Raw genomic sequence first — 19,490 nt, forward strand, 5'->3', positions numbered from 1 at the left:
CCCTACACAGGGCTGTGTCCCCAATCACTGCCCTGGGGCATTGGGATATTTTATTAGACCAGAGGAAAGAGTGCCTCCTACTGGCCCTCCAACACCACACCACTATCCCATTTTGGAAACGTTACATGGACAATACTATCCCATTTTGGAAACGTTACATGGACAATACTATCCCATTTTGGAAACGTTACATGGACAATACTATCCCATTTTGGAAACGTTACATGTACAAAACTATCCCATTTTGGAAACGTTACATGGACAATACTATCCCATTTTGGAAACGTTACATGGACAATACTATCCCATTTTGGAAACGTTACATGTACAATACTATCCCATTTTGGAAACGTTACCTGTACAATACTATCCCATTGTGGAAACGTTACATGTACAATACTATCCCAGTTTGAAAACGTTACATGTACGCCCCCTTGTGGAGGGAAATTAATATCTTAGATGGTAGCTGTAGATGGGATTCAAATGCAAAATGGTATTAATACAGTGTCTAGACTACCTCTTTTGTATAAATGCCCTTTAGACTCCAAACACAGTATTGCCACGCAGCAAAATGTTGCGTATAATCTTTCAAGTCAGCATGAGAAAATATTGAACAATTTGTGTACAAAGATATCTTGAAATGGGATATTAGGCCTGTATGGCAGTACTGTTACTGTATGGCAGTACTGTATTGGCTAGTGCTTTCTCCAATATGTTCTTCTATTTTACATTACATTGTATGTCAATGCCATTTATCTTTCTATATTTATTTAATATATATATTTAATTGCTTGACACATTTTCTCTTCCTTTGAAACTCTTATAGGACAGAACATGGACACAATGCAATTGTTATCAAGAAGAAGGTACAGATATGTTGTAGGACAGCTGCATTTGAAGTGTACATTTAACCCACATAGCAGTCAATACAGACTGAAATCTATTAGCATACAAATGTGTACAAATGATCTTTTCAGATGTTCTCAGAAATTAATCTAGAGTGAGAGAGTGTGAGAGTCGACTGACTCTCAGATCATCCTCCACTGACTCGGCCCTGTCTACACCTCCAAGGTGCCCCGCTCACACAGGAATACACACTCAGAGCTTACTAGACTTGTATATAAACTACACTTTGCATGTTTCGCTCACCTCTTTTTTTTAAAACTAGGTTTGAGGGCATTTACCCAGGTCGTCAGGAGCCAGGTCATTTACCCAGGTCTTCAGGAGCCAGGTAATTTACCCAGGTCATCAGGAGCCAGGTCATTTACCAAGGTCTTTAGGAGCCAGCCAGGTCATTTACCCAGGTCGTCAGGAGCCAGGTCATCAGGAGCCAGGTCATTTACCCAGGTCGTCAGGAGCCAGGTCAACAGGAGCCAGGTCATTTACCCAGGTCGTCAGGAGCCAGGTCATCAGGAGCGGTCACCAAGTGAAGATTCACATCCCCATCGCCAAATGTGGTGGTTAACTTCTTTAATATCAAATGAGGAGAGAAACTTACCACACAAGTCAGAGTTATTCTTAAACTAAATCTTTATTCACTTATTAATAAGGGAGCAGGTAAATACAACGTACACATATAAAGTGAATCAATTGAGTGCTCTACGATAATGATGGCTGGTCGACCCACAGGACGAAAGTACAAAGGTCTTTTATAGCCAAGATATACCCCTTTCAACCTACATAACGAACAACAGATGTATAGAACGGGTCACAAGGTTAAGATTTGTATGAAAGATACCTATAATTCTCAGCAGACAGTATCTGCTGTAAAAACAGTACTCTTTGTGTAGAGACCAGGGTCTGGCCCTGGGGTCATCTCTCCCTGGTACCATATAGAACAGAAACATTAACTCATGCTCTGGAATGTGGTCTCTTTAGGTTTTATCACCCAAAAGACATTGTAAATCTCCTGTCAGTGTTTTCTCCCAGAGGCCCATCCTCAGTAGAACACACAGACACAATAGTTCTAAGAACCCTCTATTCTGTTGCATAAAACAACCATTTGATGCAATAAAAGTATTATAACATAATGTTGCAGTTTTGCTCTCAGTGTCCACTGAAAGTTGACTAATAACAACAACTGGGACATAAAAGACACCCACCATGAGACCCACTAAATCTGCCCAAGAAGAGGCAAACAAAAGAAAAACCCACAATAAACTTAAAGACAGGAAGCAAACCAAAAAAGTGGAGCAACTAAAGGTGTTAACTCTCTACATCTATCAAGACAACTGGAGCACTGGACCAGACACTCTTAAATAGAACCTGGACCAGCTCAGGTGAAACACCTTCCCACTAACGAGATGGACAATCCAGCACAGGTGTAACACATACTGACTAACGAGGTGACACCAATCAGTGCGACCTACGTGCTAACGAGCTATACGTGCTGACGAGCTATACTTGCTGAAGTCCAACCTCAAAACATAAATGGAAAAACCAAAGACTAACTAACACCTTAAGAGAATGCTCACCAACAACAGAAAACAACTTCCATTTCACATTATAATCAACTACAATGCTTCACCGTCACCAATATAAACATGGTGTCTGTCTACTGGCAAACAACAATTAAAAACAATATTTATTTTTTATTATTCCCACAAAGATTTTTCTTTCTATAGCTTCTAGAACTCTCGTGTTCCTAAAACTCACTCACTTCAAGAACTCTGGTCCCCTTGGAACGAGCCCAAACAAAACTCATCTCCAATACGGAAAAATGTGCAGTAAAAATAAACTGTGATCCATGGCAATACACTGGCTAAATGCAAAACACAAAACATTTTGACTGCCCCCTTGAGACAATCAGCAACCAGGTTGTTCTCACCACGGACATGTCTGATTTCAAGAGGAAACTCCTGCAATATCCGTAGTAACTTTCCACCTCACTGCGGAGCTTCTCTCTCTTTTCAGGGTTCACTAGATAGGCATGTTGTTGGATCGGGGCCCAGTCCCCAATGTCATGCTCTAGTACATTTGGTTTGGCACATGTCAAAATGACCCTTGATTTTCTAAAAACAGGGCAACAATGTCAATATAATTGTACCAAAAAATTATCAGTTGGTTGCATGAATAATTTTCATTACTAAATGTTATATGAAATATTTGATTGCATAGTATTATTTTCAACGGCTTTTCAATTACATTTTGCTAGGTGGGATAGCCCAATGTCAAAACACAGTTTTAACGTGTCCAAATCAATAACCAATATGCAGAAACAGTTTGGGATAAATTGAAAACCTAACATGTGGTAAATACACAAACATCTGCCACAATAATTGTCTTTTTTTAAAACAAGCTCCTTATAAACTGCACAAGCACCAAAAACACTGTTGTTTTGACAAGTAGCAATAAATCACTGATATCGATTAGGGGGGAAATCCGGTTGTACGTGCTATTGAAACTAACAACAAAAAAACATGGAAATGGGAGATATATTTTAGCTCACTGGTTAGAGGACAACCTGCTGAAGACAGTCTGCTACATATTGGAGTGATGCATTTAAATTTAGGGGTCGCTAAACAAAGGAACACAACACTTATTTGTCATAACTCATCGATATTATGTTGAAATCAGTTGATTCTGGGAATAATGTGTACATCACTGGTTAGAGGACAACTCTTTTTTTGTAGTCACTTTGTGTTAAATCACATAAATAGTACTCTTCCAATTCAGAGCCTGGATTTCCCCCAATGAGCCTAATATCCATATCATGTTGAAACCAATTGATAAGGGGGCAAACGTTTAGGGTTCTACATTGTGACATTCTGACTGACTGACTGCAGAGTATATTAATATACTATATATTAAAACATTCTACATTGAGACATTAAACTACTCCTACTACAATGTTAAAACATTCTACATTGTGACATTAATTCATTGATATCATGAAACAACTCCTTCATATATAAATTTTCTGATATTTGATCAGAGATCTTTTATCAGATTATCTCTGGTCACAGCTAAGAGGTTTCTCTCCTGTGTGTGTTCTCTGGTGTATAGTTAGATAGCTAGAAGTAGAAAAACTCTTCCCACATTGATTACAGCGCGGATTCTCTCCTGTGTGTGTTCTATGGTGTATAGTTAGATAGCCAGAAGTAGTAAAACTCTTCCCACATTGATCACAGCTATATGGTTTCTCTCCTGTGTGTGTTCTATGGTGTATAGTTAGATAGCCAGAAGAAGAAAAACTCTTCCCACATTGATCACAGCTATAAGGTTTCTCTCCTGTGTGTGTTCTATGGTGTATAGTTAGATTGCCAGAAGAAGAAAAACTCTTCCCACATTGACCACAGCTATAAGGTTTCTCGCCTGTGTGTGTTCTCTGGTGCACTGTCAGATCTCCAGATTGCCTAAAACTCTTCCCACATTGATCACAGCTATGTTTCTCTCCTGTGTGTGTTCTATGGTGTATAGTTAGATAGTCAGATCGAACAAAACTCTTCCCACATTGATCACAGCTATAAGGTTTCTCTCCTGTGTGTATTCTTTGGTGCACTGTCAGATAGCCAGATCGAACAAAACTCTTCCCACATTGATCACAGCTATAAGGTTTCTCTCCTGTGTGTTTTCTCTGGTGCACTGTCAGATCTCCAGATTGCCTAAAACTCTTCCCACATTGATCACAGCTACATGATTTCTCTCCTGTGTGTGTTCTATGGTGTATAGTTAGATTGCTAGAAGTAGTAAAACTCTTACCACATTGATCACAGCTATATTGTTTCTCTCCTGTGTGTGTTCTCTGATGTGCAGTTAGATGGCTAGATTTAACAAAACTCTTTCCACATTGAGCACAGCCATATGGTTTCTCTCTTGTGTGATGTCTTTGATGTATTTTAAGTTTTACTGATGAGGTGAATCTCTTCCCACATTGACCACAGATATAAGGTTTCTCTCCTGTGTGTGTTCTCTGATGAATTTTAATGCCTGATGAGGTGAATCTCTTCCCACAGTCAGAGCAGCGGTGAGATTTCTTCCCTGTGGGTCTCCACTGGTGTTTCTTGAGGTGTTCTGATGTGGAGAGACTCTTCTCTGCCTCTTCAGCATCATGTTGTTGTTGAGGCTCCCCAGAGGATCCACGATAGTCCCTTATCTCTCCTGTGTGAACAACAAAGTCAGACGGTTAAAGGCCCACAACAGCAGAAATCCACTGTTTATTTGAGGTAAAAGGTGATGCCCAGAGCGTACCCATGCAGTTGTACAACAATTGATGTCTGTTAAATTATTTTACAATTGTCTTAAGACAGTCAAGACCTAAGCAGTGTGCCAGACCAGACGACCTTTGGCCTCCAAAAAAGGCCCCTTTCTGTGTTCTGTGCTAAAATTGCAGCACGAGGGCGATGCACACACAATTTGATTGCAGAAACCGCTAGTTATGGATGTACTATATCTGCTAATGAGGAAACCACTAGTTATGGATGTAGTATATCTGGTAATGAGGAAACCACTAGTTATGGATGTAGTATATCTGTCTGGAACAAAAATGGTGAAGAAAGATTTTAGTTTTCCACAATGTATTCTGAATATTACAGCGCAAGATCAGGAGTGCTACTCAAGGAAACTCACATTAAGTTCTGTGTCTATTCACTAATTCACCAGCGTGGGGGAAAACTCAGGGGAGTTCTCATAGGCTGACAGCAAAAATAGCCTCCATTAACAGGTTGCTTATGAGTGCATTTCACATTACTTTTGGATAATAACTGTAACGATCGTTTGAATGTCCTGCTTAATATGTTTGTGTTATTGTCGCAAATCAACTGCTTTTTCCTTTTAAAACACTTCAACCAGTAAAATGCTCTTTAGCTAGCTTTGCCATCAGTCTGAAACTGAGGGTTTGAACATTAAGTGTTTAACAAATTGGCCCATAACTTCACCTAACAATAACATAGACCTACTGTAGGACCCATAACTTCACCTAACAATAACATAGACCTACTGTAGGACCCATAACTTCCCCCTAACAATAACATAGACCTACTGTAGGACCCATAACTTCACCTAACAATAACATAGACCTACTGTAGGACCCATAACTTCCCCCTAACAATAACATAGACCTACTGTAGGACCCATAACTTCCCCCTAACAATAACATAGACCTACTGTAGGACCCATAACTTCACCTAACAATAACATAGACCTACTGTAGGACCCATAACTTCACCTAACAATAACATAGACCTACTGTAGGACCCATAACTTCACCTAACAATAACATAGACCTACTGTAGGGCCCATAACTTCACCTAACAACAACATAGACCTACTGTAGGACCCATAACTTCACCTAACAATAACATAGACCTACTGTAGGACCCATAACTTCACCTAACAATAACATAGACCTACTGTAGGACCCATAACTTCACCTAACAATAACATAGACCTACTGTAGGACCCATAACTTCACCTAACAATAACATAGACCTACTGTAGGACCCATAACTTCCCCCTAACAATAACATAGACCTACTGTAGGACCCATAACTTCACCTAACAATAACATAGACCTACTGTAGGACCCATAACTTCACCTAACAATAACATAGACCTACTGTAGGACCCATAACTTCACCTAACAATAACATAGACCTACTGTAGGACCCATAACTTCACCTAACAATAACATAGACCTACTGTAGGACCCATAACTTCCCCCTAACAATAACATAGACCTACTGTAGGACCCATAACTTCACCTAACAATAACATAGACCTACTGTAGGACCCATAACTTCACCGAACCTCAATAACTACAGACATACTGGAGCACATGTGTGTTGTACAATAGCCTATATATCAAGGAACAGTTCACCACAAATGATGAGCTAAGTATCTCCGTGTCCAAACAGACCCTACTGTAAATCAAGCAGACAATAACATTATAAACATCAATTTGTTAGGGATGTTGGATCCAACGTGGAGCACGGCATAACTGTCTTTAACAGAGTAATGAATGAAGAAGCACTTGGTTGTTGTTGCATGTCATGATGTTTGTCATGTGACTGGCATTTAGAAAATGATTTCCTGGATCAGCTGATGATAGTTGAACATGTGACTAACTAAACAGCTACAGTATTAAGAATGATGTGTAATTATTGAAGAACCACGTTAATGACCGTATCCATTTGAGTGTTGTCAATATTGCTAAGACTTAAAAATATATATATATTCCACCTTTATTTAACCAGGTAGGCCAGTTGAGAACAAGTTCTCATTTACAACTGTGACCTGACCAAGATAAAGCAAAGCAGTGCGACAAAAACAACACAGAGTTACACGTGGGATAAACAAACGTACAGTCAATAACACAATAGAAAATTCTATATACAGTGTGTGCAAATGGAGTACGGAGGTAAGGCAATAAATAGGCCATAGTTGCGAAGTAATTACAATTTAACAAATTAACACTGGAGTGATAGATGTGCAAGTAGAAATACTGGTTTGCAAAAGAGCAAACAAAAGTTAATAAAAACATGGGGATGAGGTAGGCAGTTGGATGGGCTATTTACAGATGGGCTATGTACAGCTGCAGTGATCGGTAATCTGATAGCTGATGCTTAAAGTTAGTGAGGGAGATATAAGTCTCCAACTTCAGCGATTTTTGCAATTCGTTCCAGTCATTGGCAGCAGAGAACTGGAAGGAAAGGCGGCCAAAGGAGGTGTTGGCTTTGGTGATGACCAGTGAGATATACCTCCTGGAGCGTGTGCTATGGGTGGGTGTTGCTATGGTGACCAGTGAGCTGAGTTAAGGCGGCCTAGCAAAGACTTATAGATGACCTGGAGCCAGGTGGTTTGGCGACGAATATGTAGCGAGGGCCAGCCCGACGAGAGCATACAGGTCCTAGTGGTGGGTGGTATATGGGGCTTTGGTGACAAAACAGATGGCACTGTGATAGACTGCATCCAGTTTACTGAGTAGAGTGTTGGAGGCTATTTTGAAATAATGTCTGAGTATAATATGACAGGCGATGTTCTATGTTCTGATGGATAGCATCTGATGGAGGTTCTAGCTTCAAGGTCTAAAAAATCAGATCCATATCACATTGGGTGAGGCGGGTTGCCGGAAGGTATATTTAATTTTAAAATTAAAAAGATTGAAATATATTGCAATATATACAAAAAAAGGCGAAAAAAACAAACCATTACAATAACCACGTCTTAATGCTACGCCATCTTGGATTATAAAATGACTCTGTTAAAAACCATTGGATTTAGCAAACTCTGAAATTATTTAGTATTTCTGTGCCCATGAAAACTGTTTCCCCAGCGTAACATAAGGAGCCACTAAATGATAAGTGGGTCGAGTGCATTTCAGAATACAAAAAAATTGTCCGACAGCAATATCCCGTATTTATGTTGAAGTTCATCACGTGACAAGCGTAACATTATGACTATAACTACTGTTCCCTGAAGCGGGGAAACTAGGTACAACATACTATTAAATCGACATGTTATGACTATAACTACTGTTCCCTGAAGAAGGGAAAATAGGTGCAACATAGTATCAAATCCACGCCTCGCTGGAAGCCCCGCCTTCCACAGGTGATGAGAGTGAGGCTTGGATTTATTCCGCTCTTTAATACTGCTCTTCAACGACCCAGGAAGGGGTGGGGCCAATCAGGTGTTGTATCTCGTTTCCCTCCTTCAGGGGGGAAGTGTAATTATAATCAAAGTTACACTCCCTTTCAGTCGGTCAACTTCGGAACAACATACTATGGGGAAATAAAATCATTCCCCAGCCGACCCAAACCGATACTAAATGAAATGGCCCCTGGCAGACCACCCAGACTTGACCCTACAAGATGCATCAGTTGTCAATTTATTAATTGTCTTTTGTTTGAAACACTCCTGTCAATGTTGAGTAAGGACACACACACCTGGTGACACATATAGAAGTAGGACTAGTCTACCTGATTACACATATAGAAGTAGGACTAGTCTACCCGACAACACATATAGTAGTAGGGCTAGTCTAACTGGTTACACATATAGTAGTAGGACTAGTCTACCTGGACGGCACACAAATGTAGACCTATAAATGTGCCCATTTGGGGATGTCTGATAGTATTTCTGATTGTCTTAACGCTGCACCACTAATGAGTTGTGGAGCTTCTCAAAGTAACTTTTTTCTTCACCTCCAAACAGCAAGTAAACAAAGTCTAATCAAATTCAATTGCAAATGACAATAGTTCCTCAAAGTATTTTTGTAAAATATTTCCAGCTCTCGCCCTTTCGAAAACCATCCATCATGAAAGGGAAAAATGTAATGCTCTGATCCAGTGGAAATGTCATAAAATACCTGATTACTTCTTATCCTTTGCACAAATAGCCTACAGCTGTGTCTGTCCAGAACTCACTGGAGCAGGAAACTGAGGGCCTAGAATATTTTATACAATGTTGCAAGCTTGCTATCCGAGTTTCCTGACCCAGTTGATAGTTGATACAATGTTTCAAGTTTGTGGTAGACAGGCCATGTGCAGCCAATGTGATTTCTAGGATATTTATTTTTATCAGGATATTTTCTACCTGCAGAATACAATGTTTTTATTTGTTGGCTTTATGTAGGCAATTTTTTTTACATAGTTGGCATCTAGAATTCATCCATGATGTCAGAATGGCAATAAAAATTACTTTTAGATATAATTTCCTGTTCCACAAAAATGTGCATATGAAAATCATAACTGGCACACAGATTGGTAGAAATGGTCAGATATATTGGCACTCCAACTGGAAAAGGTTGCAGACTGATGGTGTAGTCTATTACTAGTCTATTAGTCGATCTATCTGTAGTTTATTAGTCTATTACTGCAAACTTCAGGAGCAGAACGGCAGAATTTACGAAGTCCAGCAGAGGAGGGGGGGGGGGCTCCCTCTGGTCGGGTGGTGTTGACGACCGGCTCCCTCTGGTCGGGTGGTGTTGACGACCGGCTCCCTCTGGTCGGGTGGTGTTGACGACCGGCTCCCTCTGGTCGGGTGGTGTTGACGACCGGCTCCCTCTGGTCGGGTGGTGTTGACGACCGGCTCCCTCTGGTCGGGTGGTGTTGACGACCGGCTCCCTCTGGTCGGGTGGTGTTGACGACCGGCTCCCTCTGGTCGGGTGGTGTTGACGACCGGCTCCCTCTGGTCGGGTGGTGTTGACGACCGGCTCCCTCTGGTCGGGTGGTGTTGACGACCGGCTCCCTCTGGTCGGGTGGTGTTGACGACCGGCTCCCTCTGGTCGGGTGGTGTTGACGACCGGCTCCCTCTGGTCAGGTGGTGTTGACGACCGGCTCCCTCTGGTCAGGTTGTGTTGATGACTGGCTCCCTCTGGTCATTTGTGTATAATTTATTTAATCAAACAGCGTGCTTAAAGCATCAGACAAGTTCAGTACATATAGATTTGATAAAAACACATGGGGCGATTGGTAAAAAGAACAGATGACTCTTGGTTGACCAAGATGTATTTTAGTTGGGGACAGCACTAGAACATGATTTTGGGGATCCCAAGTGGCGCAGCGGACACTGCATCTCAGCGCTTGAGGCGTCACACAGACAGGCTGTATCACAACCGGCCGTGATTGGGAGTCCCATAGGGCGGCGGACAATTGGCCCAGCGTCTTCCGGGGTAGGCAGTCATTGTAAATAAGAATTTGTTCATAACTGACTTGCCTAGTTAAATAAAGGTTACATTTAAATAAATAAGTAAATAGTGTTTCATGACAAACCATTTTTTACAAATCTGTCAAGGCACCAACTTTGAGAAGGGTTTAAAACAAAGGTTTCAAACCAATTCATGAATGTAATTGCATCTAGGTATGTCTTGCCATTAATGTAAAGGCATGAAAAAAAATTGGCTGAATATTATACAATGACTTATCAACAGCTCTAATAATTAGCCTCCACAGGAAATCTACACTGGCAATTCTAGAATATACGATATATATCCTAGAAACCTGGTTAAACTATCACTATGACATCATGGCTGAATACTAGAATATACTATATATCCTAGAAACCTGGTTAAACTATCATTATGACATCATGGATGAATACTAGAATATACTATATATCCTAGAAACCTGGTAAAACTATCATTATGACATCATGGATGGCCAGTCCTTGTATTCATAGTGTAGTGAATTCAGGGGGTTGCCCTGAGCTGAACTCAAACCTGGGTCCAGCGACTGTCAAGCCAACACCTTATAACTGTTACATCAAGATGTCTGAACTTCTTGACGAGATCGCTAGGTGTTGGGTTATGGTTGCTACAATAGCTTTCTCAATGAATTTGAGAGTGGTTACATTTCTCCAGCCCCCATCCCTCAGCTGTTTACCAAACCAAGTCTCTTGGCAGCCATTTTGTTGCTGTTTAAATCCTAGGTTGTCCCTTTAAAAAAGCCACACATCAATCAACCAATCTGAAGTTGAAACAATAACAAAGCAGTCATTCCACCACTGTTTTGCTAATAAGATGATGATGGGCCTGGAGACATTTAACTACTCTCAAATTCATAGACAGAGCTATGGATGAAAGGACTGACCATCCATGATATCAACATTATAGTTTTAACCATGTTGAGGCTGTTGATTTACATTGTTTCTAAACATTGGAGTAAAAAAAGCTTATTTTGGGTTCTGATGGGGAACAACAGTTGAACTAAGCTCATGAGGCATGTGTTATATTCTCCAAGAATCAATGGCTATTGCAGATTTCCCTTTTAACACCAAACATCAGTTCAACAACTGCAGAGTTTGTACCTCTGTATTTAAGACAGTACTTACCAGTGGTAATCACGGCCCGGTTTCTCAAAACCATCTTATGGCTAAGTTCATCTTTAGAACCACTGGATGCCTTAACTTGCGTTTGGGAAATCGAGTCCAGATATCCAGTTTCTTCCTCCTCTTCTTCCGATGAGACCGTAAACTCCCCATCCTCCGCTTTCACTTCAAAAACTGAAACCTCCTCATCTTTTACTGTAACACCCTCCTCCTCTTTCACTCTGAACGCCTCTTCTTTCACTGTAACGTCTTCCTCTTCTTTCACTGTAACGTCTTTCTCTTCTTCTTTCCCTGTAACAGCCTCACCCTCTACTTGTTTTTGTATTGTAACATCCTTCTCTTCCTCCTCCTCTTTGATGAGAGCTTCTTTCTCCGTCCAACAGACCTTCTCTTCTTCAGCAGGAAGAGAGTAATTTAGTGAACTCATGGTCGGAGATGTTAGCTAGCTAGGCTAATGCTAACTTAACCAGCCCGCCAGCTGAATAATAACAACAACACCGTAAATATGAAATGAAATAATATAACTTACCAACTAGACGACAGACAAGGGTTTAAAATACAGTGGCTAATATACACTAAAGCGTCTAAAGAGCTTTATGGGTTCGGCTATTTTGGCTAGCAAGCTACCGAGGTGGCTGACTAATTGTTGCTGCTGTTGAAAGAAACGTTCCGTCCACTAGATTATACGTCACACTAACAGCATTGTTTTCCGTCCACTAGATTACACGTCACACTAACAGCATTGCCTTAAAATCGCACAGCGCCATCTGCTGACTGGAGTGGGTAACGCTCAGTCTGAACCTCTGACTGCGATGGAGATGCGCGACTTTAAGACAATGACGCTAGTGTGACGTAAAATATATATTATAATGTTCAGACAAAAAGTTAGTTTAGGAAGCATGAGTTTTTACTTAACAGTGTAACAATACAGTGTGGTTAAATACTTAGTAACTTAGTTGTGTTCACGATCTGGTTCCCTATAAGCACAACCAGTAATGTTTTTGAATTATCACATATGTATTAATTTATTTCGGGATTCTGGGTAATCCACAGCAGATTTATGGAGAATTGCTGTGGGTGAGTTCAAAATTGAATAGTCCCGGGATAGAAATATATAAAGTTGACATTACATCATAAAATCCACCTTTTAAATCATACATTAGCAATTTATGTTTTAGTAACTATTGTTGTTGGTTTGGCGTTAAATAAGCCTCTCTTTATATGTTATTTGCCGAATCTCAGTTTTCCATGTGGGTTTTATGCTAAAGTTCCCTCTTTCAAGTTGGTATCTAACTGGAAAATGCATCTTCTTTAGGAGTGCTATTTTTACCCTGTCGACTACTGATCATTCATCCACACTGTGTGTCTCATCAATGCAGGTAATTTATGACATATGTATAAAGTACATGTTTTATAAACTCATGAACACCAGCCAGTTTATTAGCCCGGTTTTGTTAGTTTAGGTGTATTATACTTCTTCGCCACCAGAGGGGGACATTGAGTCATTTCCCAGGTTAATTTGATATATTTTGATAGTAAAATGGATGACAGTTTATTCTGATGTAGTGAATATGAGACACATGGAAACAATTGATTCATTTATTATAGTAAATTAGGAATTAGTAGGAATTGTTAAATCCACTATATGATCACAATAACTTTGATAGACATTTCAATAGTTTTTTGTTAGTATATTATAGGGCAGATTAATGTAGAATTGCTGTGGGAGTGCTATTTATATCCCGTCACTACTGATCATTCATCCAGACTGTGTGTGTCCCATCATTGCAGCTTTGGAAATAAATGAATTATCCATCCATTGCTCCTTCCTGTGTTGACTCAGTGACTTGAGAGACCAGGAAGGTCACACTAGCTCGATAGGTTGATATCTAGCTCAAGCTTCACCTCATGCTTTTCATGAACTGTGTGGTTGTGTTATCTAGTGGGAACCTGTTAGCACGGTAGGCTCTGGTGCCTTCTTGCCGTGGGCTCAAATCAAAAGAGGAAATCAACCTGCTTGCTCCTTTTTGTATTGTCAACTTTTCGATGGGGATGTTATGTTTGATACCGGAGGTACGAGGCCTTGAAAGCATTAAACTTCAAAGCAGTGTGCTGATGCCTTATCAGCAGCACGTCATCAATGACGTCTGAAGCTTCGTTTCATCGAACAACCACCTGATTGGTTTGGTATTGGGCTGGTTCGACACTGCTGGCCAACTGACTGCTCTACAAATCACCTTATATCATAAATAACTACTCATTATTATTTAAGCTTCTGAAGATTCATTTTCTCCCATCATTCTGTATGGCTAAATTCCCAATCTGGCCCTCAACCATCACGGTCACCTAATAATCCCCAGTTTACAATTGGCTCATTCATCCCCCTCCTCTCCCCTGTAACTATTCCCCAGGTCGTTGCTGCAAATGAGAACGTGTTCTCAGTCAACTTACCTGGTAAAATAACGGTAAAATAAAAAATAAATAAATAAATGTCTCTGATCTTTTGATCTGCAAACACGTTTAGGTTTTGTTAGTTTGGTTCTAAATGGTCTCGGTGCTGATTGGCTATGCTGGTTAGGCTAATAGCTAGTTAGCTAAATAGCTAACGTTATCTGGCCGGCTAAGATAACTGCATATAGCTAACGTTAGCTGGCCGGCAAAGATAACTGCATATAGCTAATGTTTGCTGGCTGGCTAAGATAACTGCATATAGCTATTGTTAGCTGGCTGGCGTAGATAACTGCATATAGCTAATGTTAGCTGGCTGGCTAAGATAACTGTATATAGCTAATGTTGGCTGGCTGGCTAAGATAACTGCATATAGCTAACATTCTTTGATATTTGGTTAGATGGCGTTATGTATTTCCAAAACGTTGGTTTACTTTAATCACTCAAGTCATGAGAGCAAACGATTGTTTAATTTGAAGTTCTACATTTGAAGTTATTTCTGTTGTGGTTAACATCATAGGTAATAGGCTGGTCCTCCATATTACTTCACACGTAACTTTATCATTCTTCTGAATTCTGATTGGTTTAATGTAATAACTCCAAAAATAGAACAGTGAGGTGTAACTTTGCATTGGGAAAAATATTTTATATTATCTTTTTATAAACAACAATACAAAACATACAAACGACAACATCATAGAAACATTAACTACATCACACCTGCCCAGACCCACTAGAACACACCTCCATCTCCATTAACTACATCACACCTGCCCAGACCCACAAAACACACCTCCGTCTCCATTAACTACATCACACCTGCCCAGACCCACTAGAACACACCTCCATCTCCATTAACTACATCACACCTGCCCAGACCCACTAGAACACACCTCCATCTCCATTAACTACATCGCACCTGCCCAGACCCACTAGAACACACCTCCATCTCCATTAACTACATCGCACCTGCCCAGACCCACTAGAACACACCTCCATCTCCATTAACAACATCGCACCTGCCCAGACCCACTAGAACACACCTCCATCTCCATTAACAACATCGCACCTGCCCAGACCCACTAGAACACACCTCCATCTCCATTAACTACATCACACCTGCCCAGACCCACTAGAAGACAGCCAGCGCCCGCATCAGCACCATTTTATTTCTCTCCGTCACTTTCAACTTTTAGATAATAAAGCATTTGACCTTTCTTTTGAATTAACAACAGTGGATTGGTTGATTTCCAGGTTTTAATTAAGTATAATTTTTAAGATGATTGATGAGAAAAGTATCTGGGGTATCTCACTGCACCCTCAAATGCCATGTTTTGAAATATACAGACAGAGAGATTAAAAGTAATTTTACTTTGTATAACTGTACTTCTGACAGCCAACGTTCTAACTCCTCCCTAACTTTATGACATCATAACATTCCCAGAAGGGTTATTGAGTCATTGTTAGTTTTCCACTGAAGACATGACTCTGCCGTTGTGCTGTAGAATTTGTGGATTTTGTCACTTGTATAATAAGGGACTATCAAAAAAGACTCTCTGGATTGATCACTGGAGTCAGATGTGAAGGAGGAGGTTGATCATCAGGAGTCAGATGTGAAGGAGGAGGTTGATCATCAGGAGTCAGATGTGAAGGAGGAGGTTGATCATCAGGAGTCAGATGTGAAGGAGGAGGTTGATCATCAGTGAACCTCTAGGATTGTGGCTGGGCTGGTGTTTCCACTTGGTCATATATTTTATTGCATTGAATGTTGATATTGTGAACCTAAGTTATATATTTGTACCTCCTGTTTCATGAAGTGGTGTCACTAACTACTGCCCCTATATATACAGCGCATTTGGAAAGTATTCAGACCTCTTCACTTTTTCCACATTTTGTTACGTTACAGCCTTATCCTGAAATGGATTAAATCAATAATTTACCCTCATCATTCTACACACAATACCCCATAATGACATCACAATACCCCATAATGACATCACAATACCCCATAATGACGTCACAATACCCCATAATGACAAAGCAAAAACAGGTTTTTATAAATGTTTCAAATGTATCAAAAACAACAACTGAAATATCACATTTACATACAGTACGAGTCAAAAGTTTGGACACACCTACTCATTCAAGGGTTTTTCTTTATTTTTACTATTTTCTACATTGGAGAATAATAATGAAAACATCAAAACTATGAAATAACACAAATGGAATCATGAAGTAACCAAAAAAGGGTTAATCAAATCAAAATATATTTATATTTGAGACTCTTCAAAGCAGTCACCCTTGGCATTATCTCAACCAGCTTCATGAGGTAGTCACCTGGAATTAATTTCAATTAACAGGTGTGCCTTGTTAAATGTTAATTTGTGGAATTTCTCTCCTTCTTTCCTTCATGTAGATGTATTGTTACACCATGTAGGAGCAGTATAGACCTAGTCTGTTCATTATATACATCTACATGATGTATTGTTACACCATGTAGGAGCAGTATAGACTTAGTCTGTTCATTATATACATCTACATGATGTATTGTTACACCATGTAGGAGCAGTATAGACCTAGTCTGTTCATTATATACATCTACATGATGTATTGTTACACCATGTAGGAGCAGTATAGACTTAGTCTGTTCATTATATACATCTACATGATGTATTGTTACACCATGTAGGAGCAGTATGGACCTAGTCTGTTCATTATATACATCTACATGATGTATTGTAACACCATGTAGGAGCAGTATAGACCTAGTCTGTTCATTATATACATCTACATGATGTATTGTTACACCATGTAGGAGCAGTATAGACCTAGTCTGTTCATTATATACATCTACATGATGTATTGTTACACCAGTAGCTAGCTGCTAATTTTTTATTCGCACTAATCAATCAACACATTCCTGTCTTTGTATGTCTTAATATAATAGTATTATTTAATTAAATCAATTTAAAATAATCTTTGTCTGAAAATAAAATATGATCCTCAACTGCGTTTCCCCTCCAGTCAGCAGACGGCGATGTGCGTCTTTCAGGCGATGATGCCAGCGTGACGTATAATCTAGTGGACGGTTCTTCATAAACAGCTCGTCAACCACCCCGGTAGCTTGCTAGCCAACATAGCCGAAAGATTCAATCTATTTATACTCTTTCGGTGTATATTACCTGCTGTGTTTTAGACACACTTTTGTCGTATCTAATATCATTTAATATTACGTTATTTTGTATTAGTCAGCTATAGTAGCTGACTGGTTAAATTAGCACTAGCCTAGTCGCTAATGATAGCTAGCTAGCTAACATCCCCGACCATGAGCTCCCTAAACATCTGCCCTCTCGTTAAAGAAGAGGGGGTCTGCTGGACGGAGAAAGAGGGTCTGTGGCTGAACATTGTCGTGAAAGAGGAGAAGGAAGAAGAGGATGTTACAGTAAAACAAGAAGTAGAGGGTGAGGCTGTTACGGTGAAAGAAGAAGAGAAAGACGTTTCAGTGAAAGAAGAGGAAGACGCGTTCAGAGTGAAAGAGGAGGAGGTTGTTACAGTAAAATAAGAGGAGGAAGAGAAAGAGGAGGATGCAGTTTTTGGAGTGAAGAAGGAAGGAGAGATTACTGTCACATTGGAAGATGAAGAGGTGGAGATAGGAGATCTGATTAACACCAGTAAGTACTGCCTTAAATGCGTTTTTAACTTTGAATATTCAGAGTTGGCTCGTCAATACCTCTTCAACGGAGGGCCCAGGATGATGACTGATATGTCTAGAATCAGACGACGTAGAGAGCAAGCTACCCCTTGTTTTCTCCGTTCCGTTTCCAAAAAGTGACGTAACATATATATTTGAGAAGGGTCTATCTGCTGACCGCAGACTGGGGGGCACGGCATGTAGTGATTTTCATGTAGTTTTTTTTTAGTGATGTTTTACTACACACCGTGCTCCCCAATAGTGCCATGTGAGAGTTGGGTTGGCTACAACAAAGATTATGGATGTACTGACAAGATGTCTCTCCGCCCTAACAAGGGGAGTCGTTGTCCACAAAGCGGCACCGCGGGTTGTCTAGCTCCCGCCTATCCTTTCTTTGGATTGGTGGATACATCTTATTATTGTAATCTATTGTTTATATTCTATGAGGGTTGTTGTCGTCAACCGCCTGTATTCAATGGAGAGAGATGCTAAGCTACTAGCATGAATATGCATAGCGATCTGGAGACAACTCCTATAGTGTTTTTATCAAAGTTGTCGGTATGTCACGTGTCCACATAACAACTTAAGCATTACGAAACTTCTGTTGGATCAAGTAAACCTCACGTAGCAAATAAGCCCTTCATTTTGTTGTTGACCAAATTTGACACTTTCCACATTGGGTTGATAATTGTTTCCACTTGGATACAACCAACTGTAACCAACTGGCATGACCTAGAGAGATACAACCTACTGTAGCCTACTGGCATGACCTAGAGAGTTACAACCTACTGTAGCCTACTGGCATGACCTAGAGAGATACAACCTACTGTAGCCTACTGGCATGACCTAGAGAGATACAACCTACTGTAGCCTACTGGCATGACCTAGAGAGTTACAACCTACTGTAGCCTACTGGCATGACCTAGAGAGTTACAACCTACTGTAACCTACTGGCATGACCTAGAGAGTTACAACCTACTGTAGCCTACTGGCATGAGCTAGAGAGATACAACCTACTGTAGCCTACTGGCATGACCTAGAGAGTTACAACCTACTGTAACCTACTGGCATGACCTAGAGAGTTACAACCTACTGTAACCTACTGGCATGACCTAGAGAGTTACAACCTACTGTAACCTACTGGCATGACCTAGAGAGTTACAACCTACTGTAGCCTACTGGCATGAGCTAGAGAGATACAACCTACTGTAGCCTACTGGCATGACCTAGAGAGTTACAACCTACTGTAACCTACTGGCATGACCTAGAGAGTTACAACCTACTGTAGCCTACTGGCATGACCAAGAGAGATACAACCTACTGTAGCCTACTGGCATGACCTAGAGAGTTACAACCTTCTGTAACCTACTGGCATGACCTAGAGAGATACAACCTACTGTAGCATACTGGCATGACCTAGAGAGATACAACCTACTGTAGCATACTGGCATGACCTAGAGAGATACAACCTACTGTAGCATACTGGCATGACCTAGAGAGTTACAACCTACTGTAGCCTACTGGCATGACCTAGAGAGATACAACCTACTGTAACCTACTGGCTTGACCTAGAGAGCTAAAGTTGTTC

General features: G+C 40.4%; 3 protein-coding genes across 3 annotated transcripts in view; 1 reads left to right on the top strand and 2 right to left on the bottom strand.

Annotated features, from left to right (window-relative positions):
- The window catches only part of LOC139548080 (zinc finger protein ZFP2-like), a 301,764-nt gene that overhangs the window by 103,207 nt on the left and 179,067 nt on the right, over window positions 1-19,490 (top strand). The window lies entirely within an intron of this gene.
- LOC139548793 (zinc finger protein ZFP2-like) overlaps window positions 1-19,490 on the bottom strand; it is a 110,533-nt gene that overhangs the window by 57,919 nt on the left and 33,124 nt on the right. The window lies entirely within an intron of this gene.
- Window positions 1,513-12,423, bottom strand: LOC139549178 (zinc finger protein ZFP2-like). The gene is made up of 3 exons (XM_071359359.1): window positions 12,293-12,423; window positions 11,767-12,156; window positions 1,513-5,100 (listed from the first exon to the last, which is right to left on the bottom strand). Exons 2-3 carry the CDS (start codon window positions 11,798-11,800, stop codon window positions 3,950-3,952), a joined length of 1,185 nt encoding a protein of 394 aa, XP_071215460.1. The 5' UTR covers window positions 11,801-12,156; window positions 12,293-12,423; the 3' UTR covers window positions 1,513-3,949.

The sequence above is a fragment of the Salvelinus alpinus genome, chromosome 2 (genome assembly GCF_045679555.1).
Source record: "Salvelinus alpinus chromosome 2, SLU_Salpinus.1, whole genome shotgun sequence".
NCBI lineage: Eukaryota > Metazoa > Chordata > Actinopteri > Salmoniformes > Salmonidae > Salvelinus > Salvelinus alpinus.

Bases quoted from the DNA above. Each gene is read 5' to 3' on its own strand.
- LOC139549178 (XM_071359359.1), bottom strand. From the start codon at position 11,800: ATGGTTTTGAGAAACCGGGCCGTGATTACCACTG. The intron at 5,101-11,766 runs GTAAGTACTGTC...TTGTTCACACAG, and splicing joins CCGGGCCGTGATTACCACTG to GAGAGATAAGGGACTATCGT.